Here is a 25,690-nt window from a genome sequence, read left to right as displayed (position 1 = left end):
CAATAGGGTCCAGAGCGACTATTCCATCGGACGCTCTGCTGGGCTTGCCAGTGCCGGCGGCGTTCATGGCCATCACTCGGAACTCATACTCCAGTCCTTCGATGAGGCCGGTCACTCTGCACTCCTTCACCTTCGTCTTAGGGGTACGCTTCCACATCAGACTGTTACGCTCCTTGTACTCCAGACGGTAGCCTGGAGGAACACATCAAAAACATTCTGGTATTCTGGCAGCACTGCCTGAAGCTCATAAGCCCAATAATATCCAATGGCTCAAGCAGGGAATCTGTCTTGGCCCAGCATATGTTTGGGTTCAAATCCAGGGTAGGACACACATTGTTATGATAATCATAATAATCATAATCGTAATATTAACTGTACCAGTTATTGGGGAGCCGCCAGTGTCTTTAGGCTCATTCCAGACCAAAGTGGCCGACTCTTGACGAATGGTCACTATTTCTGGAGGAACAGGAGCCTCAGGTACGTCTGGAGAGGGAGAGATAGAAGCATAGGAGTGGAGTGGACAGAGAGAGGGGCAAAGAATGTAAAAGAGAGTATTAAATATGTGCTGAGATATAACTTCACAATAACAACACCACGTGTAATGAACCATGTTAATATGGTCGGTATAACGTTTTGATTTCGACCGACTTACTGAATGGATGCTGGGCGATGACTGGGTCCGACCTCAGGTATTCCCCGACGCCATACTTGTTCTCAGCGAACACTCTGAAGATGTACTCCACTCCGGCGCTGAGCCGGATGACTCTCATGGTGTTCTTCTGCAGGGCCGAGGCCACCGTCGCCCACTTGCTGTCCGTGGTCCTCCTCTTCTCCACAATGTAGTTGGACACCTCGGCGCCGCCGTCGTCTTTGGGCGGTTCCCACTCCAGGGTGATACCGTCGGCCGTGATCTCGTCAAACTTGATGGGTCCGGTGCAGATGCCGGGCTTGCCCACCACCTTCACAATCACAAACAACAGAATCGATTATTTTATTAGCCATTACTCCATCGAAACATGGAAATACTCAATGAATGTAAAAGCACAGAGATGTTGTGAGTTTACTTAAGTTATTTTCCACCACCGTAAAGATGTGGGAAAGTGAGAGGGAGGAAGAATAGCGACAGGGATTAGGGTGAAAAACAAACAAACCTTGAGTGTAAACTTGCAGTCCTTGACTCCGCCGATGTTCTTGACACTGATGGTGTAAGTGTCAGCGTCTGATTTCTGGCAGTCTCTGATGAGCAGGGTGGTGACGCCTTGCGACGCCTCCACGCACATCCTACCCGTGTCGCCCAGGCTGGTGTCACCTCGCTTCCAGGTGGCGGAGGGGACAGGGGTGCCGAGCAGCGGGACGTTGATGCGCATGGTGGCGCCCTGCTTGGCGATGTAGGTCAGGTCGTGGATGCCACTCAAGTTGCAGTCGGGAGCGACTGGAAGATAGAAACGAGTGAGTTTAGATATGACTCAGATAACATCAGCCGAGCTAAGCAAATTACATTTATTGAAGTACAATTATTTGATGTACATTTACTTTACTTCAGTATGTCCATTTCTCCTATGCTTTATACTTCTACACCTCTGAGGCAAATGCTGTACTTTTGTCTCCACTAGAATTCTTTGACAGCTCTAGTAGCTAGTTACTTTACTGCAGATTTTGATTATTAATTCAAAACATGTATTCATCCAATTGGTTAACCAAAAATGTCAAAATCTGGCTAGCCTAGGGACCTTAGGGGGTCCCTCGCCAAATACTAGGTCTTACCAAACTGGTCCTTGACGACCACGGTCAGCTCGTTGGGGGGTCCCTCTCCGGATGCGTTCTCTGCCTTCACTCTGAAGCAGTACTCCTGGCCCTCGGTCAGTCCCTCCAGGGCGTGCGTGATCTCCTTGCTCTTGGTCAGCAGCTTCCACTTGTCCTCGCCCTCGCTCTGCTCCACGATGTAGGCCGTGATGTGGCTGCCTCCGTTGCTGATGGGCTTCCTCCACGCTATGGCCACAGAGTCCTTGGTGATCTTACTGGCTCTCAAGTCCGCCACCGGCCCTGGTTGTTCTGAAAGAGAAGGACCCGGGACGTTAAGACAGTGGTTCTCAACCTTTTCAGGCCGCAACCCCCAAAATAATCACATTTTAACTGGGGACCCCCCACCCTGACGAGCACTAAGAGTTGAGGCATTACATTTTGTATAATACGGTTGGTTCTATTGTGAAAATAGCAGATCTACATGCTCACAACGCCTCGCGTTGCGAGGCGTTGCGAGCATGTAGATCAGGTATTTTCACAATTTCTACCTCTAATATTTGACAACTTGGTCAATGTTTAATTTGTCATTTTAGAGGTATTAAAAAGTCCTTAAATTGTCACTTTAGAAATGTTCAGATACCCTCTATACGCTTAAAACTTTATGTTGGTTTGTCTACCAGTTGAGAGAGAAAACAATCTTGGACATTAAGTTAATCATCTGGGGACCCCCCAAAATAATTTGGGGACCACCGTGGGGGGTATTGAAGCTGTCTCTCATATAATATTGACATAGCGTTGCAGTCGGGGGCAGACTCTCTCCCCAGGCGGTCTTACCGGAGGCTCTGACGACGCCGGCGGTCTCACATCCGTCTCCGATGCCGTACGCGTTCTCAGCCAGCACTCTGAAGCAGTAGGCCTGCCCGGCCTCCAGGTTCATGATCTTGCAGGAGGGCTTGCGACAGTTGGCATTCACACAGGTCCAGGCCTTCCTCTCTGCCAGCCTCTTCTCCACCACGTAGCTCTTCACCAGGCTGCCGCCGTCCACCAGGGGGGCATCCCACGTGATCCAGGCGTGGCTCCTGGATGTCTCCTGGACGATCAGGTTGGTAGGGGGTCCAGGGGTAGCTGGAGAGAGGAGGGACAATATCTCTGGTTAACCCCCACTGAAGTAATCACCTTTTTTTTTGGGGGGGGGGGGGGGGGGTAGTCTTTATCAAAGTGGTATTACTGTGAGGGAAGCATTTTCGAAACGTTCTCAAGACGATTTTTGAAACTTTCTCCAAAACATTTCAAAAACATTGAAACATTCACAAAACATTTTGTCTGTAATGACGTGCCCAAAACAAGGGAGCGACAGCCATGTTGATACTGATCGATCGACAGACTGCTCGATCGAATGATTGAATGGCTTGAAAGGTTTACCGAGGACTTTGACGATGATGATGTAGCTCTTGGAGCCGCTGCTGTTCTCCAGGTTGAGCATGTACTTTCCGGCGTCGTAGCGGGTCATGTCGTCCACCATGAGCAGCGTGTCCCAGTCCGACGTCTTGATCAGCACGCCCTGCCTCTCCTTCAGGTCACCGCCCACCTTGGTCCAGGTCACCTTGGGGGCGGGGCGGCCGACCAGGGGCACATACAGCCTCATGGTGACGCCGGCTCGGAGCACCAGGATCTTACGCAGGTCCGCGTCCAACTCAGCCTCGGGGGCGACTGGAGGATGGAGAGGGTGGGAGAGAGAGAGAGAGAGAGAGAGAGAGAGAAAGAGAAAGAGAAAAAGACAAAAGTAGAGTGAGAGAGCAAAAAATAGATGTTTATTTTTTATTATACAATTATATATTCCAGTTCATGCAGGGACGTGCAGAGAATGTTAGAGAGGCAGGGGCTGACATTTCTAAAGGGGCCTTTTGGTGAAAATATTGAAAATAGCAGACCTCCAAGCTCACAACGCGTCGTGAGCTTGGAGATCGGCTATTTTCAATAATTCTTTCAACATGAGAAGCTGCATTCCAGTTCAGGAGAGTTTGGACAAGGTCATTTTCTTGAATACTGTCTTCAGGTATGGCATGGAAAGAGGGGCATTTGCAATTCTTTCACCATAGTAAAAAACGCATGCATGGTCTGGAGAGGGCACTCTTTACAGACGGATAAAGGGACAGGGGGCTCAAGCCCCCTTTGATGTCTATGTGTGCATGTGCCTGAGTTCATGTATAGATAAATCAGGCAATGGTCGCATATGAATGATCAATAATTCCATTTATAGATAAAACGTGTTGCGTACTGAGGATGTCTTTGGGCGTGTGGTTTTCGGGGACTTCGCTGGGCTCTCCGTAGCCGATCCTGTTGACGGCCGAGACTCTGAACTGGTACTCCTTGTCGTCCATCAGGCCCGTCACCAGGAACTTGGTGGCCTGCTGCTTGATGGCCACGTTGCACTTCATCCAGTGCGTCTCCACCTCTGCCTCCACCCGCTTGCTCTCCACCAGGTAGCCCATGATGTCGCACCCCCCGTCATACGCTGGTTTGGTCCAGCTCAGCATGATGGAGCTTCTGGTCGAGTCCACCACCTTCGGGAAGGCGGGGGGGCCAGGGGGATCTGTGGTCAGACAAGGAGGAGAATATTCAGAGGCTGAGAGTAACTCAGTACATTTCCTCAAGTACTGTACCCAAGAACAGTATTTGTACTTTTACCTTACTTGAGTAAGTCCGTTTTTCCAATGCTTCAACTCCACTGAACATAGCACTTTTTACTTCACTACAGTTATTTAGAAAACTTTAGTTACAAGTTACTACAAGACGTAACGTGTCAAGATGCTTATAGTTCTGCTATAACTATAACAAATGTGGGGGAAAATGCTCTAATTCAGTGGTTCTCAAAGTGGATTCCAGGGACTCTGTGGGTTCCTTTAGGGGCGGTCTAAATTGAACCATACAAGTCTGTAACTCTGACAGTGTACAAATGGAACCATTTGTACACTGTCAGAGTTATGGGGAGAACATGAAACTTGAAAGTTTGAGAAACACTGCTCTAAATTGTGATTATCATCCCAATACTCACAGACAGGGTCGACAGCGCAGGCAGCCATCGAGGGGTCGCTGGGCTTGCCCAGACCGGCCTTGTTAATGGCGATCACTCTGAACTCGTAGTCCGAGCCCTCGGTCAGCTGGGTGGCCTTGATGCTGCGGTCGATGACCAGCTTGCGGTTTACCTTGGCCCAGGCCAGCTCCGTGGCCTCCCGCTTCTCCACCATATAGCCCAGGATGACGGCCTTGCCGTCGTTGGCTGGGGCCTTCCAGCTCACTGTCATGGAGTTACAGGTGATGTTGGTGATGACCGGAGCCTCGCAGGGACCGGGGACATCTGGACGGACACACACACACACATACATACAAACAAACAAACACGGACACAGACAAGATGTTTAGATGAAAGTGCTGAAAATGTGTTACTTTAAAGGTGCAGTAAGTATTAAGTGAATGGGCATTCTCTCCTGAGACAATATGATGAATTTACAGTACATATAGAATACCAGTAAGACCGCCAGGTCGCAGCGTGATTTTAGGGCAAAATGTGTAGGAGTAGTGTCCAAAAATGTGTTTGAAAAAATTGGCCTGATGGTGGCGCTATATGGGGCAGATCCATGTTGATGAGATGAGTGTAGACATACTGTGTACCGATTTGCGTGATTTTAGGGCAAAATCTGTAGGAACAGTGTCCAAAAATGTGTTTTGCAAGAATCGTCCTCATGGTGGCGCTAGAAGAGGGCCATGTGAGAATTGATGGGTGTGGTTTGGCAGGCAAGGAGTGTGCGTGCAAAATTTGGCATGGATCGGGGAAACGGTTGCGGAGATAAGAGCAGGGCAAAAGTGTGACGTGTGACAGACGGACAGCTGGTCGAGGTTTTGATAGTATATATATTCTATACTGTATCTTACCATATGGATTCTTGACCATGATAGGATCTGTCAAGACGCAGGGTCCTACTCCGTACTGGTTCTCAGCGCTGACACGGAACTGGTACTCGTGTCCCTCGATGAGCCTCTCCACCGAGCAGTCAGTGTAGTGGCCGCTTATGTTGGAAGTGACCAGCGCAAAGTTGGCTCTGCTGGTCTCCCTCTTGTCCACAATGTAGTTGGTGATCTCTGAACCGCCGTCGGCTTTGGGAGGTTCCCAGCGCAGCCTCACGCGGTCCGCATAGACTTTGGAGACCTTGATTGAGGCTGGAGGACCGGGTTTATCTAGAGGAGACGGCGAGAGAGAGGCAGACAGAGAGGTTAGCTGATTCAGAGAACAATATACAGTAGCCAACAAGTGAACTGGATAAATAACATTGGTCTAGGTACAGACGAGTGTGCAGACACCACCAGGTAGTATCTCGTTGTCTACTTTACTACAGTAGTAAAGAAACAGCAGAAGCATCATCAACATGCCCACTCGCTCATGTAAAATCATGGGACTACATTATCTACGGACCATTCACACATTTTGAGGCATTTAGGTTGAATCAGACATCACACTCACTTAACTCAAGGGAACCGGCAGTGTAAAGCCCATTCATTGTATGTCAAATCCTACTGTGTCAGACATTATTTCAACTTACGATGACAGACTGAAAACAAGGGTCAACAAATGAAAGAGCCAACATGGCCGGCGACGGGCGGTTCTTCTTACCTAGCACTTTGAGCTTGACAGTGGCATGCTTGGTGCCGCTTTGGTTCTCAGCCGTGATGGTGTAGTCGCCAGACTCCTTCCTGGTGAGGGCGTAAAGCTCCAGCACATGCACGTGCTTCTTCACAGTCTGCTTCATGCCTTCGCGCAGGGCCAGAGCCTCTCCGTCCCTCTTCCAGGTGACCTTGGGCAGAGGCTTACCGAACACTTCGGCGTCCAGGAAGACGTTCTCTCCCGCCTTCACCACGATAAGGTTCTTCATGTCCACTCCGAGCTCCACCCGGGGAGGCACTGCAAGGCACAACACACAGGTTGGTTGGTTAGTCAGTCATTGGAGGAGTTACTAATTTCCTCAAGTACTGCACTTGGGTACAATTTTGACATACTTTCCAGATATTGTACTTTCCACTCCACTACGATTATTTGAAAACTTGAATTACTAGTTACCTTGTAGATTTAGGTTATCAATAAAAAAAACATACGTTACCCAGTTCACTTGGCCTATTTAAAAACAGCAGGCTCACAACGCATAGTATCGCAACACACTGTGAGCGATTTTTGTTTATTTTTAACATTTTGTTACCTTTAATTGCATTGATCGATATCTATTCAATTATCATCGATTATGTTTTGTATAATGGATCAAATCAATCCGATCGATTAACCATCACGCCCCTGGGTAGCATCCAGTGTTTACCGTATTCAGCGATGACACGAATGGGGTCGGACAGTTCCGAGGGAAGGCTGACGTTGATGGCGGTCTTGGCGATGACTCTGAACTGGTACTGCTGTCCCTCCTCCAGACCTGCCACCACGTAGTTCTCTGATAGGATGCTCATACAGTTGGCGTTGCAGCGAACCCAGATCTCCCCGGGCAGCATGCAGTACTCCACGTGGTAGCCAATCAGCTTGCTGCCTCCGTCGTGCTGGGGCTTGCTCCAGATCAACGAGACACTGCTCTTGGTGACGTCCAAAACCTCGGGTTTGCCTGGCGGGTCTGCAGAAAGGAGACGAGGAAAGGAGACAGACGCTGACTCACACTTGTCCAAACAGGAAACAACGGACGACACGTAGACCTGTCACAATTATTGTGATGTGCAGTTCTAGTTTACAAAGCCTCAAAGTCAAACTAATGTATTTTTTTTGTATTGCACGTTCCAATGTTCAAACCCCCAAAACAATGTGTCCGTTCGGCCTATTCCAACACATCGGTCGTCTAGGAAACCAGCCATTATGCAGAAATATATAAAGCATGGGTTAGGGTTAGGGTTAATTAGGGACGCGAATTACCTCGCCTTTTCAGAGCTGCTACGCAAAAATCGTCACGTTTTTTTCCCTTTTTCATTAGATCAACTGTGATTGATTGCAATTATTTGTTGGACCTGTTAATGGGCAACAAAAAAAAATCACACGCGTGCGAGACATACCGACGGCAGTCCTAGCGGTGATCCAGTCGGTCTGTATGCAGGGTTTTCCCTGTCCGGCCAGGTTCATGGCAGACACTCTGAAGGTGTATTCCAGGCCCTCCAACAGCCCCGTGCAGGTGTACTGGGTGGCCTTCAGCACGGCCTCGTTGGCCCTGGTCCACAGCAGACTGTTGCGCTCCTTCTTCTCCACCACAAAGGTGGTGATGGGGCTGCCTCCGTCGCAGCTGGGCTTCTCCCACGACAGGATGACGAACTCCTTGTTGATCCTGTTGATCTTGAAGTTCAAGGGCTCGCTCGGAGGGTCTGGGAGACAGGCACAGACAAGGGGGAACGATCAGTCTTAGATGTGTTTGACGTTACGGGGGAATTTTACTTTAATTGAGTATGTCCATTTTTCAATGCTTTATCCTTCATCCACTACATCTCAGAGCCAAATATTGCACTTAGTTATTTGACAGCTTAGTTACACGTTTTCTTTGTAGATTTGGATTATTATTATTACAAAACATGCATTGACCAAAATAAGCACTATAGGCCTATTATAGTTTACAAAATTAACGAGTACTTTTGGTACTTTAAGTATATTCAATGCCAATCATTTTGTACCATTACTCAATACAGTACATCTTCCACCACCGGTCATAATAAATCATAGTGAAACTCACTAAATGGATATCTGGCGATGGTCCTCTCAGAGTAGATGGGCGCTCCGACACCGAAGCGGTTCTCTGCCTTCACCCTGAAGGTGTACTCCTTGCCGGGGTTGAGCTTCTGCACCCTGCATTGGGGCTTGGTGCAGGCGGTGGAGATGATGAGCCAGTCTCCCTGGCTGACGTCACACTTCTCCACCACGTAGCTGGTGATGTGGCTTCCTCCGTCCTCCTCTGGGTAGTTCCACAGCAGCGTGCAGGAGTCCGTGTCCAGCTCCGTCACCTCCAGAGGACCGCCGGGAGGACCAGGGATGTCTGGAAGGAAACACACAAGAGGAGGGATGATTTTTTTTTTTTCTTCTTTTTCATCAGTGGAGGAAAGTAACTACATTTATTTGAAACTTTGAGTTGTTAGTTACTTTGCAGATCTGATTATTTAAAATACAAACCAAAAAGAAAACATTTTTTTTATATTTTGTCTATTTGAAAATTGTAGATCAATAAACTCAATAAACAGATCAATGATGTGGATCTGCTATTTTTGAATTTATAATGAGTTGTTTTACTTTGGTAGTATCTTTTATGCCAATAGAGGGTACTATGCGAATGCATAAAGTGAATGGCAAATCGAATGGGAAATCAAGTGGCAAAGTGAGTTTAACGTCGTTTAACATTGTTTAATGCAATCAGATAGGACTTGGATGTATGGGCTGTCAAGGCCAGAAAGTAGTTTTTTGCCACTCCGTAGGCGTTCCCACATAACTTCCGGGTAGGATGATGATGTCACGCGCATACCCTCTATACTTTTCCTCTTTTACTCAAGTAAAATGTTGACCTTTTTAACATATTTTTACTGTTGGTATCGATAATAGTACTGCTGTGCTGTGCTGTGCTGTGCTGTGCTGTGCTGTGCTGTGCTGTGCTGTGCTGTGCTGTGTCGTTCATAGTGTCATATCATGTTGAGTTTTTCTGTGTTTTTCCACTGAGACACTGACCCATGACGATGACTTTGAGGATCTGGTTGACTTTGTTGGTGCTGTTCTCGGCAGCCATGCTGTAGTAGCCGCTGTCTGCCCTGGTGACGTTCTTGATCATCAGAGTGGTGGTGGTCAGAGTCTTCACCACGGACAGACGGTCCGACGTCAGCACGGCCTCGGGGCCTCGCTTCCACTGGGTGAAGGGAGCGGGCTTACCGGCCACCACGGCCTCCACCACCAACTTACCGCCGGCCCTCACTGTCACCATTTCTGGCATGATGATCTTGGCGGCCACTTGAGGAGGGAAACAAAACGTGTTTTTTAAATGCACAAAGAAAACATTTAGAAAACACATTTAGAAAAGAAGATTACTTTAAAAGTTATTCTGTATGTGTTGCTTATATACCGTGATTTGATATTAAAAGCAGCAATTCATAACATTTTGGTGTGGGAGACCTAGGTTCATTGTGGATTGCATCTTTTAATATGTCAACTATGGTTTTGGATGGCTGTATTGTATCGCCATCATCTCAGTGGTCAGTCGGTAAACTCACTGAGCTGCTCCTTGACCTCGAAGACGCCCTCGGCCTCTCTGGCCATGCCGACGCCCACAGAGTTCCTGGCCGCCACTCTGAACTTGTACTTGGCCCCCTCTTTGAGTCCCACCACCACGATGGTGAGGTCTTTGACCACAGAGTAGGGGGTCCATTTGTCCTCCTCTGGGGCTTCTGCGTCCTTGTAGTCCACCACGTAGCCGTTGATCCTAGCTCCTCCGTCCCTCAGGGGCTTGAGCCAGCCCAGCGTGGCGCTGTTCTTGGTCATGTCCAGGACGGCCATCTTCTTAGGAGGATCGGGCTCGCCTGTGAAAGCAGAGACGCACCAAAAATGTGTGAGGAAATTGAATCAAACTGAATAGTAATTATGTCATCGGGCAGATATCTTTTATCTAAGACTGGAAACTGGTCGCATTTTTTTATACTGTTATTGAATTTGAAAATCATTACAATTGCAAATAATACAATAATAAGAATTTCTACGTTCTATCCAACCTTACGTACTGCGGCTGTCGAAACCGTGTATCTATCTACATTCTGTCATTCGGTCAACTATTATTGGTATTTTTGAAACATTTTGAAAGTGAGAGTGTTTCTGTGGGTTTTATAAATATTGAACCAATGCAAAGTGGGGGTGGCAGTGGCTCAGGGGTAGAGAAACCGTCATTAGAACACAGAGGGTTCCAGAAAGGTTTAAGAGCTTACGACTAAAATAACTGGATCCATTACCCTTCTTTTTCAGTTTCCTGAAAACTGCGTTTGAACAAGGTTTGCGCACGACACAGATTGCTCCGCTACTCGTACTTGTCGTGCTACTTACTGATGGGGTCCACGGCCTGGATGGCCTTGGGGGTGTCCTGAGCCAAGCCGATGCCGTACTTGTTGCACGCCATGACGCGGAAGTAGTAGTCCACGCCGGGGGTCATGGTGGTGATCTTGAAGCTGGTCTTCTTCAGCAGGTATTCTTCTTCTATGCATTTGGTCCAGGTCTTCCTGTCCACCTCGCGCCTCTCCACCAAGTAGTTGGTGATGGGGCTCCCTCCGTCGTTATCGGGGGGCAACCAGGCCAGCTGACAAGACGTCTTGGTGATCTCTGTGGCGTCCAGCTCTCCGACAGGCCCAGGGGTGTCTAGGTAGACAATACACCGATGTTATTAAAACATTTTAGGTTTGACTATTTGCTTTGATTAGTTATTTTAGATTTTTTTTTACAGTATACAAACAAAATGTAATATTGAGTAAAAAAAAACATTGCAGATGCCATAGCAGCCCAACTCATCACTGACTGAGGAAACTTCCCACTGGACTTCAAGCAACTCTGACTTCAGAAGGTTGACATTTCTCTATTATAAATCCTTGTTTTGAGTGGTCTTGTGTATTATAGTAAATATGTTGAAATATGGACTATAATTCATGGGACTATACTATGCCATTAAAAAAAATCAAAATCTTAACAAAAAAGGTTTGAAATAATTCACTGCATGTGCAATGTATCTATCTACCTCTAAAAATATATATGAAAGTTTCAAGAAAATGTACTTTTACACAATAATCTTCTGAGATTGATCTGTATATATGAAATATTTACAGAGAGTAAAACCAAGGACATTGTCTTTATGATAGTTATAAAAATCTCTGGCCAGTACGGAGAGAGGGTGCACTCCACTCACCCAGGACTTTGACGCGGACGTAAACGGCCTTCTCTCCCGCCTGGTTGGACAGGAGCAAGCAGTATCTCCCAGAGTCCTCTCTGGTGCTCTCTGGGATGACGAGGAAGGACATGGTGTCCACCTGGTCGATGTGGCCTCGGCGCACCACGTTGTCCACGCCCATGCGCTTCCACGTCACCTTGGGCGCCGGTCTTCCCCTGATGACGGCGAACAGCCTGATCGGGCAGCCGGCCCTGACGGACAGGCCCTTCCTCAAGCTGGCGTCCAGGTCAATCTCCGGGGCCTCTGTTGTCGTGGAAACATGATGGCGTCAGTTATCTCACGGTAACATCTTTAACAATGGAACATATTGTATTATGTCGCTGTATTCTGTTTATAGACATGACAAAAAAACGGAGAACTGTCAACGAAGTAAAACAGAACATCATTTGGGCTCACACTACAAGATAATCCGGGGATTTGGGGTCGGGAATTGCTCACAAACGATCAGTAATACATTTAACACTTTTCATATCTGAGAGAAACGACACAGACGCAGACACAGAGCGTTGTAGACTTAAGTATAAATTGTTGAATAGGTCAGTAATCTGCCCTGTGCAGTTTGTGAAGTATGTATTCATATGTTCCAGTCTTCAACGCCAAAAACACAATTAAATCGGCGATCGCAATTATTTGCGTGACAATTAATCATCAATTTTAAATTTGCAATCGCGACTGGCACTACTCACCGATGACCTCTTGGGGTGAGGCGGGGTCCTTCAGGTAGGAGTGGCGTCCCCAGCCCACCTGGTTCTGCGCGGACACCTTGAACTCGTACTCGATCTTCTCGTCCAGCTGCGGGATGGTGAACTCAGTGAGGACGAGTGGGCCGTGCGTGTCGATCCTCTTCCAGCCCTCGCTGGGCTTCTCCGGGTCGGCCAGGGCGTGATCCCTCAGGTCCAAGCTGTAGTTGATGATGGGCGCGCCGCCGTCGTACATGGGCGGCGACCAGACCAGGGTGATGGAGGTCTTTGTGCTGTCGCCCACCTTCAGGAAGGACGGCGGGCCGGGGGGTTCTGCAGGATAGGGGAACAGATAAAAAGGAGTCATTTCAGATCTTTACTGCAGTGGTTCTCAACCTTTTCAGTCTGCGACCCCCAAAATAATCATATTTTAACTGGGGACATCTGTCTGGCACCAGCTGTGTCTCACCAATTGGATCTTTGGCTGCGACGGGTCGGCAGGCCTTGCTGGGCTCTCCCAGGCCAACCTCGTTCTCGGCCTTCACCCTGAACTGGTACTCGTGGTTGGGGATGAGGTTGGACAACTTCATGCGTCTCTCAGGGATGGGGCACTTGGAGCATGGAACCCAGCGCACAGCTCTCTTCTCCTTCCTCTCCAGGATGTAGCCGGTGATGGACTTGCCTCCGTCGTTCTCTGGAGGAGCCCACACAACGGTCATCTCCGTCTTACCCACCTGGAACCAAAGAACCAAAATGAGATCAGCAGAATACCTTATTGTGTTATATTCTTGATAAAGTATTGTGGTAATTGCTTTTCAAATAATTGAATCTAAACTGCAGCGGAGTAGAAGAATAAAGCACTGGAAAAATGGACATACTCAATAAAGTAGCCTACCTCAAAGTTGTACTGAAGTACAGCACAAATATACTCTACTTTCCACCTCTGTTTGTGTGTGTGTGTGTGTGTGTGTGTGTGTGTGTGTGTGTGTGTGTGTGTGTGTGTGTGTGTGTGCGTGTGTGTGTGTGTGTGTGTGTGTGGCTGTGTGCGTGTGCGTGTCCGTGTCCGTGTCCGTACCTTGGTGACCTCGGGCGCTTCGGGGGGTCCGGGCCTGCCGAAGCGGGTCCTGATGGTGGCGGGCTTGGCCTCGATGGCCGGGCCCGTTCCCATCTTGTTCTCGGCGCGCACCCTGAAGATGTACTCGTTGCCCTCCACCAGGCGCGACACGTTGCAGTACGGATTCACCACGCGGTCCGAGTAGATGGACCACACCATCCTGCGGGTCTCGCACTTCTCCAGGATGTAGCTGTCCACATCGCAGCCGCCCTCGTCCTCCGGGATGTCCCACACCACGCGGCACTTGTCCGCGCCGATGCCCGTCACCCTCAGGTTCCTGACGAGGCCGGGGACGTCCAGCACGTTGATGTTGGCGAACGCTGGGAAAGAAAGACAGATTAATTGGTCGTCGTGTCAGTATCGGCGATTTCAGGCCTCAAAACGGCAATGCCGGTATCGAACCGATATCTAAATGATATATCGGTTGTATTTTTATTTGATGGTTTAATCATATTTATGTGTTTTCTGGAGAAGCTTTCAAAAGGGTCAACAAGTTGGTAAAATGTTATGTAATACTACTTACTGTTAAATTAAGTTGTTTGAACCAATTGTCAGCAGGTAATAAGAATGTTTCTTTTTGCATTCTGCACCCAGAATCACAGCTAATGAAAAAGTGTTTAAGATAAACCCTACTAGAACCTTGTATTGCCAGTATTGTATCGTAGTATTGTATTGTCAGTATAGGCGGATTTGACCATGGAATTAATAGGTAATAGGATATCGGCTAAATGTCAATATCACGCATCCGTACCTGAGAAGGTCCCAGCCGAGTTGGTTGCGGTCACATTGTATTTTCCGGTGTCTGTCCGTTTGGTCTTGGTCAGGAGGAACTTGGAGTAATCCTCTCCGTTCTCGTAACTCAGTCTGGGGTTGACGTCGGTGCACTTGTCCTTCGCCCATACAACATCTGGTTGGGGCTTTCCTTGGATGGCTGCTTCGATCCTCACGGAGTCTCCGGCCTTCACAGTGACCGCGCCGGACACCTTTATGTCGATGACGGGTTTAATGATCACCTCCTTCACCAAAACATCAGAAATCTTCACCCAGGCGCTCTCTCCGCCCCCACTGGATGTCTGGACCCTGGAGACATACAATAGATCACATTAAATAAAGAAAAGATCCACATTTAGGAGTAGTTACTACATATATTAGAACAGTGGTTCTCAACCTGTGGGTCGGCACCCCCCAAATTATTTTGAGGGGTCCCCAGATGATTAACTTAATGTGTAACATTGTTTTCTCACTCAACGGTAAACAAACCAAGATACAGTTTAAGTGTATAGAGGGTATGTGTACATTTCTAAAGTGACAATTTAAAGACTTTTTAATACCTCTAAAATGGCAAATTAAACATTGGCCAAATTGTCCAATATTAGAGGCAGAAATTTAGAAAATAGGCGATCTACATGCGATATGGGAGATCTAATAGGCGATCTGCTATTTTCACAATAGAACCGTGTTATACAAAATGTAATGCCTCAACTCATAGTGCTCATCAGGGGTGGGGGGGGGGGGGTCCCCAGTTAAAATATGATTATTTTGGGGGTTGCGGCCTGAAAAGGTTGAGAACCTCTGAACATATTCCTGATGAATGACTGTGAAGACAACAAACCTGAAGTCGTAAGTCTGATTCTCCAGGCATTTGTCAGCCAGGAAGAATGTGTCAGCGAGTGGAGCAGCGTTGAGTTTCACCCACTCCTCTCCCTCTTTGTTGAGCTTGGACTCAAGGTTATAGTAGAGGTGGGGGTTGCCTCCATCATAGTCAGGCTTCCTCCACTTCAGGTGGACGTGTTTCTTTCCGACTTCGGTCACACAGAACTTCTCTGGCTCTCCTGGCTTCTGCAGCGGGTCGATGGCCAGCAGTGCTGTCTTGGTCTCGGTGCAGGGACCGAGACCCATCTTGTTGGCAGCGCAGACGCGGAACAAGTACTCCTTTCCCTCCATCAGCTTGGCTTTGATCTTGCTGTTGGTGCATTCGGAGGAGATCATGGACCACAGGCTCAAGCTGGGCTCGCGGCACTCCACGATGTAGTGGGTGATCTCTGAGCCTCCGTTGTCCGCGGGCGCCTCCCAGTTGATCATGCAGGAGTCTTTGGTGGCGTAAGTGATGCAGAGGTTCTGGCAGTGGCTCGGTCTGTCCAGGACGTTGACGGTGATCATGCAGGACGCCTCTCCGCCCTCGTTGGAGGCCTTCAGGCAGTACAAGCCGTGGTCTTGTCTGGTGGCCTCCTTGATCTTCATGTGGACCGTGGGGAAGTTCTGGATCAAGGTGATCCTCTTGCTGTTCTCAAAGACGGTCTCTCCTAAAGAATAATGATAATTATGTGAGTGTTGTGCTCCTTTAGTTGTGCTCTAAAGGTGGTGTTAAATATAACATATATACTGAGAGTAAACATTGATATTGATTGTTTGGTCAATAAAGGGGGTCTCTCCGTCTCTCAAGCCCTTTGTAAGCACAACATGTATTTTCCAGTCGGGACACCCATTTTATCCAATAAGGAGAGAGAACTCATACAGGATACAAATTGGAAGTGATGACACAAAGAAGTGAGCAAACAAAAACTGGAACACTATAACATTTAAGCGGATAAATGTTCTCTCTCTTGATTGGATGGAATTGGCAACCCACCTGAAAATGTAATTTCTGCTTATTTCTGAAAAGACAGGTGGACCCCTGTTACTAAATAAACACACACAAAAAAAAGAGAGATTACCTCTAGACCAGATGATTTCGGCGTCAGGTCTGGCCTTGATGAAACCGATGATGTTGATGTTGTGTCCGACGCGCACGGTGAGGCGCTCGCGGCAGGTGGCGGCCATCTCTATCTCAGGAGGAATGAGGATGTCATTCGCAATGATGGACTCTGGGATTTCTCTGATCTCGCCTTCTCCGACCATGTTGGTGGCATAGATGCGGAACTTGTACTCCGTTCCCTGCTCCAGACCCGTGACGGTGTAGGCACACTGTTTAATTAAATCATCATCCGCTTTGACATTTTTCCATTCCTCTGAATCGGCCTTCTTCATCTCCAGGGTGTAGCCCAGCACGGGGGTGCCTCCGTCCTTGTTTGGTTTGATCCACACCAGGTCTGCTGTAGACTTGCTGTAGTCTTTGACCCTGGGGTTGACGGGAGGTCCGGGGACACTGATTGGTCTGCAGACTTTGCAGATGTCAGAGGGGGGAGAGGGGCCGCTGAATCCGGCTGAATTTTCAGCGAACACTCTGAACTCATACTCGGTGCCCTCGAAGAGGCCTAACACCCTGTATTTCAGATCCCTACAGGGGATCTTGTTGACACGGATCCACTTGCCTCCCTTGTGTCTGCGCTCAATGAGGTATCCACTGATCTGGCTGCCGCCGTCAAACAGAGGCATGGTCCAGCCCACGGTCACAGCATCCTCTGCGATGTCCGATGTCTGGGGTTTGCCAGGGTGGCCGGGAGCCTCAAAGGTGTGCTGAGCCACTGTGGGCTTGCTCTCCAGGGGTGCACCATTGCCCATTTTGTTCACAGCGCGGATTCTGACCACATACTCCACTCCTTTCTGCAAGCGGGTGATAGTGAGCTGGGTGGCCAAGCTGCCAGAGCTCACACCTCCCCAGGTTTCCTTGTTGGACTCTTTCTTCTCCACAAGGTAGCCGGTGATGGGGCTGCCACCGTCATCTTTGGGAGCACGCCACTCGATGATCATGTACTCGGGAGTCACCTCCAGGAGGTTGACAGGTCCGATAGGAGCGGCCGGGACATCCAGGACCGTCACGTTGAGTGCAGCAGTCTTGGTTCCAGCCGGGTTGGACACGGTGAGCAGGTAGCTACCGGAATGGTTCCTGGTGCACTCGTTGATGGTGAGGATGGTGGAGAAGTTGTCCGTGTCGACCTTCATGTTGTCCTTGGTGACAATCTCCTCTCCCTCGATGGCCCACTTGGCGGTGGGCACGGGGATGCCTCTCATGATGGCTGGCATTCTGATGACGGTGCCAGCCTTGGCGATGAAGCCCTCTGTAAACTTGACGTCCACCTCCAGGAGGGGAGCCACTGAAGAAGCACAGACAGAGTACCTTTAGTCAGCTATCCATAGTTGTACTTGGGTACAATTTTGAGGTACTTTTCTTTTACTTGAGTGTTTCCATTTTCCATTCACAAAATCCATTCAAATTATACTGTACATACCACTTAAGCCATATTTTATACTTAGTGAATAAAGAAATAGACCATCTACAAGCCTATAACATGCCACGTTGTGATCTTGAAGATTCTATCTTTGAAAGACTTTGGCACATTTTTACACCGTTAAAATGGGAAATTGGACACTCTGCAAATAGTACTTTATATATATATATATATATATATATATATATATATATATATATATATATATATATATTATATATATATATATACAGTATATATATATATATAAATCTAGTGCTTTTTACTCAAGTAGCCATTATGTCTAGCTGTTCAGTGTCTCACCCAGTTTCTCCTGGCAGAGCACAGGCACAGTGGTGTCGGGTCGGCTCAGGCCAATGGCGTTCTCGGCGCGCACTCTGAAGCGGTACGTCTTTCCCTCCTCCAGGTCGGTAATGTGACTCTCGGGGATGCTGACCACCTTCCACTCGTCCCACTCCCGCTCCCCTTCCTCCTGGTACTCCACCAGGAAGCCTGTGATGTCACTGCCTCCGTTGCGGTCGGGCCAGTTCCACACCAGCCACACCTCCGTCTTGTCAGCGTCCACGTGGTGGAGGTCTTTAGGAGGGCCAGGGGGGACTGCAGACGAACACACCAGTTAGGTTAAATAAAGGTCACTACTGTTATTTAACTGAAACTAAACACAATAACGGAAACTAGAATTGAAATAAAATAACTAAAACTATTGCAAAGAGGTTTTTACAGAACTAACTAAAACTAACTCAAATCCTATCTACAAGCAAAAAGTCAAGCAAAAACAAAAACTAATAATACATTTTAATAAACTACAACAACCTTGCTCAAGGACATTTAGACACAACAGACACTACAGTAATAGTAATAAATGATCACAAACGATCATAACATATAGCAGCAGGTGTAGCCCATTCTAATGTCTTGACTCACAGAGAGGGTTCATGAACTTGATAGACTTGCGCGTCTCCACGTATTCACTCCTGCCGTAGATGTTCTCAGCGGCCACGCGGAAACTGTAGGAGGAGTTCTCGACGAGGTACTTGAGCATGTAGCTGCGTTTCTTGGAGGAGGAGCAGATGGGAACCCACTGCGTGGCCGAGGACTCTTTCTTCTCCACCACGAAGTTGGTGATGCGGGAGCCTCCGTTGTCCTCGGGGTCTTTCCAGGACAGTTGGCCGGAATCACACCTCACGTCAGACACACGAAGGTGCTGGATGGGACCTGGTTTGTCTGGAGAAAACATTGAAGACATAGTCGTGTTTAATCTTTCATTCTAAAACAGATAGTTCCGTTGTTTGATTCTCATTGGCTGAGTCCTATTGTAAAATACACGGCAAACCAAGCAAAAAAAAGGTTTGGAACCACTGTTCTTACCCAGAACCAGCACAGTGCAGGTGGCGGTCTTCGAACCGGCCGGGTTCTCCACAGTCAGGGTGTAGTCTCCACAGTCGTCGCGGTTACAGAACCTCATCTCCAGTTTGGTTCCTGTCCCGCTGCACTCGATGTCGGCTCTCTGTGGAATGTCGCCGTCGTTCTTCTTCCAGGTGATGGTGGGGAAGGGAGCACCCAGGACCTCTGCCATCAGGACAATGTGAGTTCCAGCCATGGCCTTCAGCTCTCGGGTCATAGCAGCGTCCAGGATCAACTCTGGAGGTTCTGTAGTGGGGTGGGGAGGTCCAAAAAGTTATACTTTTATACTCCCCCCAAGGTTTCGGACAGTTGTTGACAATCTTTGCCTATAATGCCCATAATAGTGATGCCGGGATATACAATATACTGTACCCAGTCTGTCCAGCGCTCTGATAGGCTCCTTGGTTTCTGTCGGGTCAGACTCTCCGGCAGCGTTGACGGCCATCACTCTGAAGCGGTACAGGGCTCCTTCCTCGAGGTTGATGACCTTAAACTTGGTCTCCTGACATGAGTCTGGGGTCTGGTTGACCTGGAGAGGGGGGGGGGGGGACACACACACATTAGCCATTCCATTAGAATAGACATAATTACAGTCAAAGTCATCAAAATAAAAAAAACATAATAATATTAGAGGTTACAAGACGTGTTGTCTCTCTCATTCATTTCTGTTTATTTACAGGTGGGTTCTTTGTCCATAGTGAATTAACGGTTACCTTTTCCCATTCCTCATCTGATGTTTTCTGGAACTCCAGCAGGTAGCCGAAGATCTTTCCCCGGCCCGTGTCCAGCGGAGATTCCCAGGTCAGAGAGACAGACTCCTTGGTCCTGTCGATGGCATCGACATTCACCGGAGGGCCCGGTTTCACTAGAGAGGAAAAAACAAAACTTGTGATATTGTACGACTGTAAAAAAAAAAAAAAAACAAGTCCATGGTTATGAATATAATGACTTACCGATGGGGTCCTTGGCGAAGACGGGTTTGGAGGGCGGGCTGGGGTCTCCCACGCCCACCACGTTCTCCGCGCACACTCGGAACTCGTACTCGCAACCTTGCAGCAGATCAGTCACACAGTACTCCACTGCGGGGCAGATGTTGCCGGTGCTACAGGGCACCCACCTGGAGGCAAGGGAGGAGGGTTCATTTAGATGATTGACAGGAACATTACGCATTATGATCATGTTATTTCACGCCGGATCGTCGCTGTCGGGTGGAAACCTTGTATTCCCGAAACCGTGCGCGTGTGTGTGCACGTGTGCGTACCTGTTAGCCATGGTCTCTTTCCTCTCTACGATGTATCTGGTGATGGGTTTTCCTCCGTCTACGGGGGGTTCCCAGGAGACCAGAGCTGTGTCGTGGGTAACATCCTTCACCATGGGCTGTTTGGGAGCGTCTGGCACCTCTGTCAGAGCAACACACACACACACATGGTTAGAGAAAGGCGCACAGACATCAGCAGGTCACAGATACGGCAGATGTGTGGTGTAGAGGGTGTAGTTACTGTACTTACTGAAGAGGTCTCTGGCCTTGCACTCAGCAGACAGCAGTGGATCGCTGATGCCGTGGATGTTCTGAGCAATGATTCTGATGATGTAATCGCGACCCTCGATCAACTTGGGAACCTGAGGACCAATCACAAACCACCTTACTCTAGAATCCTGTCTCGTGCACTTACAATACAATACAGCAAGTGTGTGTGTGTGTGTGTGTGTGTGTGTGTGTGTGTGTGTGTGTGTGTGTGTGTGTGTGTGTGTGTGTGTGTGTGTGTGTGTGCGTGCGTGCGTGCGTGCGTGCGTGCGTGCGTGCGTGCGTGCGTGCGTGCGTGTGTGTGCGTGCGCGTGCGTGTGCGCGTGTGTGCATACCCTGCATGAGGTCCTGGTGCAGGAGGAGATTACAGGCATCCAGAGGTCTCTGTTAGTGTCTCTCTTCTCGATGATGTAGTTGGAGATGGCACAGCCGCCGTCGTCTGCCGGAGGCTGCCAGGAGATCATCATGTAGTTCCCGTACACCTCATCAAACACCACAGGGCCCTCGGGAGGCTGCGGCCGGTCTGAACATACAGGGAGTCCGTGATACGTTAGACACCAGTCGTCATGGATTCATCAATCCCTCTTACACGATACGCTAGGTCCCTTATCTTTTGGCTTTCGTTGTAAACAATAAGGTTTCCATAAGCTCACGACTGAGTCTCAGACAACTGTCTGTGTTTCTACAATTGATAGTTTTGAGCACCCGAAGGCACGCACACTGAGACACCAAATTAAATAAAAATCTTAAAACTATTACGCATATTTCAAAACTGTTAATAAGTTAATAATAAGTTTCCCACTCACCGACGACAATCAGGGTGCACATTCCTTTGCGCGTTCCCACAATGTTCTCGACAGTAACCAGGTAGTTCCCGCTGTGCTCCCTCTTCACATTGGTGATGGTCAGGTCCAAGGTGCTGGCGGTGCTGCTGGTGGTCCGATCCTCATCGAATCCCATGTCCTCGTCATTCTTGGTCCAGGTGATGGTTGGAGCGGGTTTACCTGTGTAGCGTCCCGCCAGGACACACATGTCTCCGACCTTCACCACGAGCCTGTCTCTGAAGTCCAGGTTCAGGGTGGGTGGTTCTGGAAAACGTCACACAGTCAAAGTTAGACATTTCAATACGGTATTCAACAAGGCAGCGTTGTAAACAAACACACAATATCCTTTTAAGCAAAAGAATACACTGAATTATGTTTCTGAAAACATTTGAGGAGAGAAATAGGCAAAGCAGTAACATAATATTGCTTAATATTTCCTACCTGTTGCATTGGACACAGCTGGCATAATCTAATGGACTATACCGTAAGCAATTCAATCTTTAAATTGTTCTGTGTAGCTGTGTAACAAGCGGGGTAATTAACGGCGAGCAGGAGAAATAAAACCTTTCGGGGTGATAAAGACACCTCTGCTTCGCATGGGTTCATTCTTAAATCATTTCCGGCTTGCCATTCATTATCCCTAGCATTATGTAAGTATATCAGATCAGGTATTTATTTGTCCATATTGAAGCATTTGGTGTTAAATATTTGGGATGGATTCCAGCAGTCAGTACTCACCCAGCTCGTCTTTGCACTGGACGGGTTTGGTGGCGAAGGAGAACCTGCCCTGTCCCACCTGGTTGACAGCGGCCGCTCGGAACTCATAGCTGGAGCCCTCCTTCAGGCCGGCGTGCGTGAACGTCTTCTCCATGAGGGTGCTGTCCGCGCCCACGCGGCTGAAGTGGTCTTTGCCCAGGAGGCGGGCCTCCAGGACGTAGCTGGTCACCTCGCATCCGCCGTTGTACTTGGGCGGTTTCCAGGCCACCGTGACGGATTCCTTGGAGATGGCTGTCACCTCCAGTTCCTCGGGGCGCTCGGGGACAGCTGGGAGGTGAGAGAGAGAGAGAGGAAGTGAGGAACTTGGAAGAGCTTTTTGTAACGCAGAAAAAACATCCCAAAGTCAAGAATGTCGCGTTATTACGTAACGTAACAAGTGATAGAAACAATATCTTATAGTAAAACGTTTTTTTTATTAGGCAGAAATTCAACTACCGTATATAGATTTATGAAACTTCAGTGAATGCCATCTTATTTGTAGATACACCGATGTCGAGACATTTAAATCGGTGTATCCCTAATATAAAATGTGTATGTTTATTATATTCATGACACAAAGGAACATAAACCTAGAATAGAAATGTATAAAATCATAAAGAAACTTACAGATGGGATCTGTGATGGACACGATCTTGTCTGTCTCAATGAAGGGACCCATGCCGATGATGTTCTCAGCGGCGATCCTGAAGAAGTAGCCCTTCCCGTCGATGAGCCCCTGCACCACGGCGTTGTTCCTGGTCACTGTGTAGGAGACGGACGTCCAGCCCATGCGGTCGGACTCTCTCTTCTCGATGATGTAGTTGGTGATGGCAGAGCCGCCGTTGTCCTCCGGGGACAACCAGGTCAGCTTGCAGGAGTCCAGGGTCAGGGCCTCTCCAGCGAATGGTTGGCCTACGGGTCCGGGAACGTCTGGAGAGGAGGGGAGACAGAAGGTCCTTGGGATTAAACAGCAGTCTAATGTCTTGGGTAAGGTGCAAATGCTGTCTATGTGCTCTTCAGAAGTTGTAAATGTTTGATGCGTAGCGGCACAACAGCCTTCACATGGGTTGTATGCCTTTTTTATGATGTATCGTTTTGAATTGTTCCTAATATGTAATAGCCACTCAATAAAGTAATTTTAAACTTTCTTGCCGGAAGAGTGCCATGGAATTTCCTCTTTTGTTGCACTTTTGTGGTCCGAACCACACTTTATTTAGACTTCCGAGCACCTTTCAGTTTCTTCTCATAAATGTTTAACTTTGACCCGGGCAGAACTGTTGCTAATGTATTCTTATTTATTTTAATGTTGTTATCTTACCCAGGACCTCCACGAGGATGACCTTCTTCCTCTCTCCTCCTTCGTTCTTGGCGCTCAGGGTGTACATGCCCTGGTGGGAGCGTTTGCAGTTCTTGATGACCAGAGAGTTGGAGATGCCCGTGGTCTCCACCACCGCCTCCTTGGGGACCTCGGCATCGTCGCGTTCCCAGGTGATCGTGGGAGCCGGTTTGCCGGAGACATAGGCGATGATACGGATGGTCGCTCCGGCATGGAGACAGATCTTCTCTTTCACAGACGCATCCAGATCCATCTCAGGAGGAACTGGAGGGGAGAGAAGAGGAGTGGTTAGCGTGAATTTAAACAGGAATTAAACTTGGGTAAGTCTTTGAGGGGGAACAGGTGAGTGTCTTTGTCTTACTGGTTCTGTCTTTGCATTCGATCATCTCAGACACGTGTCCCGGCTCTCCAACTCCGGCCACGTTGACGGCTCTCACCCTGAACTTGTACAGGCCTCCTTCCTTCAGCTCTGGAACCACAAACTTGGTTCCTCTGATCTCGGTGTCTTTTGCCTGAAGAAGAACACATTTATATTGAGTCGGATTGTATGGACACAATAACAGCCCTGGGCCAACATTCATCAAGTCACTCAAACTGCAAAATTGGTCCTGGTGCCCAGACATTTGCAGATTGACTCATATTTTTACCTAGTTTTAGGCATGGGAGTAAAAACTATAACCAAGGAAAATCTTCCCATCTTCAGCAGGACTTATGGAAGGTGTTCTAACCCATTGGGTGTACCGTAGTTCCGAACCAATGTGCAAACATGTCAAGTAATGACACATGGCTTGCATGGGGACGCTTGACAAGAGCAAGCTTATTAACATGTAGTTTACAAATGAAACTTTAGATGTGTTTGCTGACCTTCGTCCATTCTTCTGTCTCCTTCTCCTCCGCCAACTCCTTCTCCAATTCCTCTTCGCTGAGGAACTGTCTCTTCTGGGCCTTCAACTCCTCCTCCTCCTTGTTCACCTCCTTGTACTCCACAAAGTATCCTGTGACCTTGGAGCCTCCGTCCACCACAGGGGGGAGCCACTCCAGATCCACTGTGGACTTGGTCCAGTCAGTCACCTTGGGGTCCGGGGGACCAGGGGGCTCTGGACGGGGACACACACATGAAATATTAGAAAAAACTGTATACAAAACATAATTTCCAATTATTTTACAATAGCAGACTATGTGATATTTCTTTGTTAAAATAAGTGTAAAATACCTATATACTCTAATATTAATCATTGCTATACAGTGCTTGTTCAGCAACAGGAGTCTCCCTGTCTCTCCAGCCAACACATTTTCTGTTTACTAGAGAGCTGGAGACCCTGGTTACTGAACAAACATAGAATCGATTGCTATCAGAATATAGAGCTTTAACTTTATAGCATCACTTACTGTGCACTACCTTTAACAGTTAAACAAAGGGTTTAAGGGTTGACTGGTGTTGACTAAAGGGTCTTACCGATGGGGTCTCGGCAGACGGCGGGGTCAGAGGGCAAGCTAGGCAGACCACAGCCGGCCAGGTTGACGGCGGTCACTCTGAAGTGGTACACGGCCATCGGCAGTCCACCGGTGACGTCAAAGTTGTTGCCGATTGGGCACGCTCTGATGGGCTCGCGCTGGACCTTGACCCAGCGCTTGCCGGAGGTCTCCTTCTTCTCTACGATGTACCCGGTGACCTCGGAGCCGCCGTCGTACTTGGGCTCGTCCCAGTTGACCGTCATGAACTCCAGACACACCTCTGAGACCGTGGGCTTATCGGGCTGGCCGGGAACCGCTGGAGAGAGGGCGAACACCAACCACGTGTTAAGGTAACTAAGTGGTTTTGCTCAAGTGCTGTGCTTTTACTTACCTGAGTATTTACGTTATATTCTTTGACAATTATTTGGAAACTTTAGCTGAAAGTTACTTGTTCATACATTTTCAAACACTGCAGAAATAGCCAATATACCTGTACAAGTGTTTGAGCATGTCTATTTTCGCTATTAAAACGCTTTTTGGCCACATTATTGAATCTGATTACTGCTACCAGTCAGTGTCATATCTGTCAGTGTCATATCTTACCTAAAAGGAAAACAGAAATGATTTTTTTTTAAACATTTAAATCAATAATCGAAATGATCGTGACAGCCCTGGCGTCGAGACAACAATTAACTCAC

At 48.2% G+C, this 25,690-nt stretch overlaps 1 protein-coding gene across 1 annotated transcript in view; it reads right to left on the bottom strand.

The window, feature by feature from the left end:
- Positions 1–25,690, bottom strand: part of LOC308307447 (titin-like) — a gene marked incomplete at both ends in the record, with an annotated part of 241,805 nt that overhangs the window by 53,351 nt on the left and 162,764 nt on the right. The window contains 40 exons of the mRNA XM_080752712.1: positions 1–192; positions 379–483; positions 653–959; positions 1,152–1,432; positions 1,765–2,052; positions 2,578–2,868; positions 3,166–3,453; positions 4,022–4,336; positions 4,799–5,101; positions 5,677–5,979; positions 6,413–6,700; positions 7,107–7,406; positions 7,837–8,139; positions 8,502–8,801; positions 9,482–9,757; positions 10,018–10,323; positions 10,838–11,146; positions 11,688–11,972; positions 12,416–12,742; positions 12,879–13,143; positions 13,485–13,843; positions 14,275–14,603; positions 15,136–15,826; positions 16,238–17,557; positions 17,996–18,289; positions 18,617–18,916; positions 19,061–19,342; positions 19,469–19,625; positions 19,810–19,961; positions 20,050–20,213; positions 20,358–20,496; positions 20,605–20,716; positions 20,957–21,144; positions 21,428–21,709; positions 22,184–22,489; positions 22,829–23,131; positions 23,520–23,801; positions 23,899–24,049; positions 24,402–24,634; positions 24,994–25,308. Coding sequence (XP_080608838.1) covers positions 1–192; positions 379–483; positions 653–959; positions 1,152–1,432; positions 1,765–2,052; positions 2,578–2,868; positions 3,166–3,453; positions 4,022–4,336; positions 4,799–5,101; positions 5,677–5,979; positions 6,413–6,700; positions 7,107–7,406; positions 7,837–8,139; positions 8,502–8,801; positions 9,482–9,757; positions 10,018–10,323; positions 10,838–11,146; positions 11,688–11,972; positions 12,416–12,742; positions 12,879–13,143; positions 13,485–13,843; positions 14,275–14,603; positions 15,136–15,826; positions 16,238–17,557; positions 17,996–18,289; positions 18,617–18,916; positions 19,061–19,342; positions 19,469–19,625; positions 19,810–19,961; positions 20,050–20,213; positions 20,358–20,496; positions 20,605–20,716; positions 20,957–21,144; positions 21,428–21,709; positions 22,184–22,489; positions 22,829–23,131; positions 23,520–23,801; positions 23,899–24,049; positions 24,402–24,634; positions 24,994–25,308 — 11,991 coding nt within the window. The remainder of the gene's footprint in view (positions 193–378; positions 484–652; positions 960–1,151; positions 1,433–1,764; positions 2,053–2,577; positions 2,869–3,165; positions 3,454–4,021; positions 4,337–4,798; positions 5,102–5,676; positions 5,980–6,412; positions 6,701–7,106; positions 7,407–7,836; positions 8,140–8,501; positions 8,802–9,481; positions 9,758–10,017; positions 10,324–10,837; positions 11,147–11,687; positions 11,973–12,415; positions 12,743–12,878; positions 13,144–13,484; positions 13,844–14,274; positions 14,604–15,135; positions 15,827–16,237; positions 17,558–17,995; positions 18,290–18,616; positions 18,917–19,060; positions 19,343–19,468; positions 19,626–19,809; positions 19,962–20,049; positions 20,214–20,357; positions 20,497–20,604; positions 20,717–20,956; positions 21,145–21,427; positions 21,710–22,183; positions 22,490–22,828; positions 23,132–23,519; positions 23,802–23,898; positions 24,050–24,401; positions 24,635–24,993; positions 25,309–25,690) is intronic.

This window comes from Nannobrachium achirus (genome assembly GCF_963921795.1).
Source record: "Nannobrachium achirus genome assembly, chromosome: 22".
Lineage (NCBI taxonomy): Eukaryota > Metazoa > Chordata > Actinopteri > Myctophiformes > Myctophidae > Nannobrachium > Nannobrachium achirus.
Note: the sequence above shows the minus strand (reverse complement) of the source record. Positions and strands in the feature narration are given on the sequence as shown.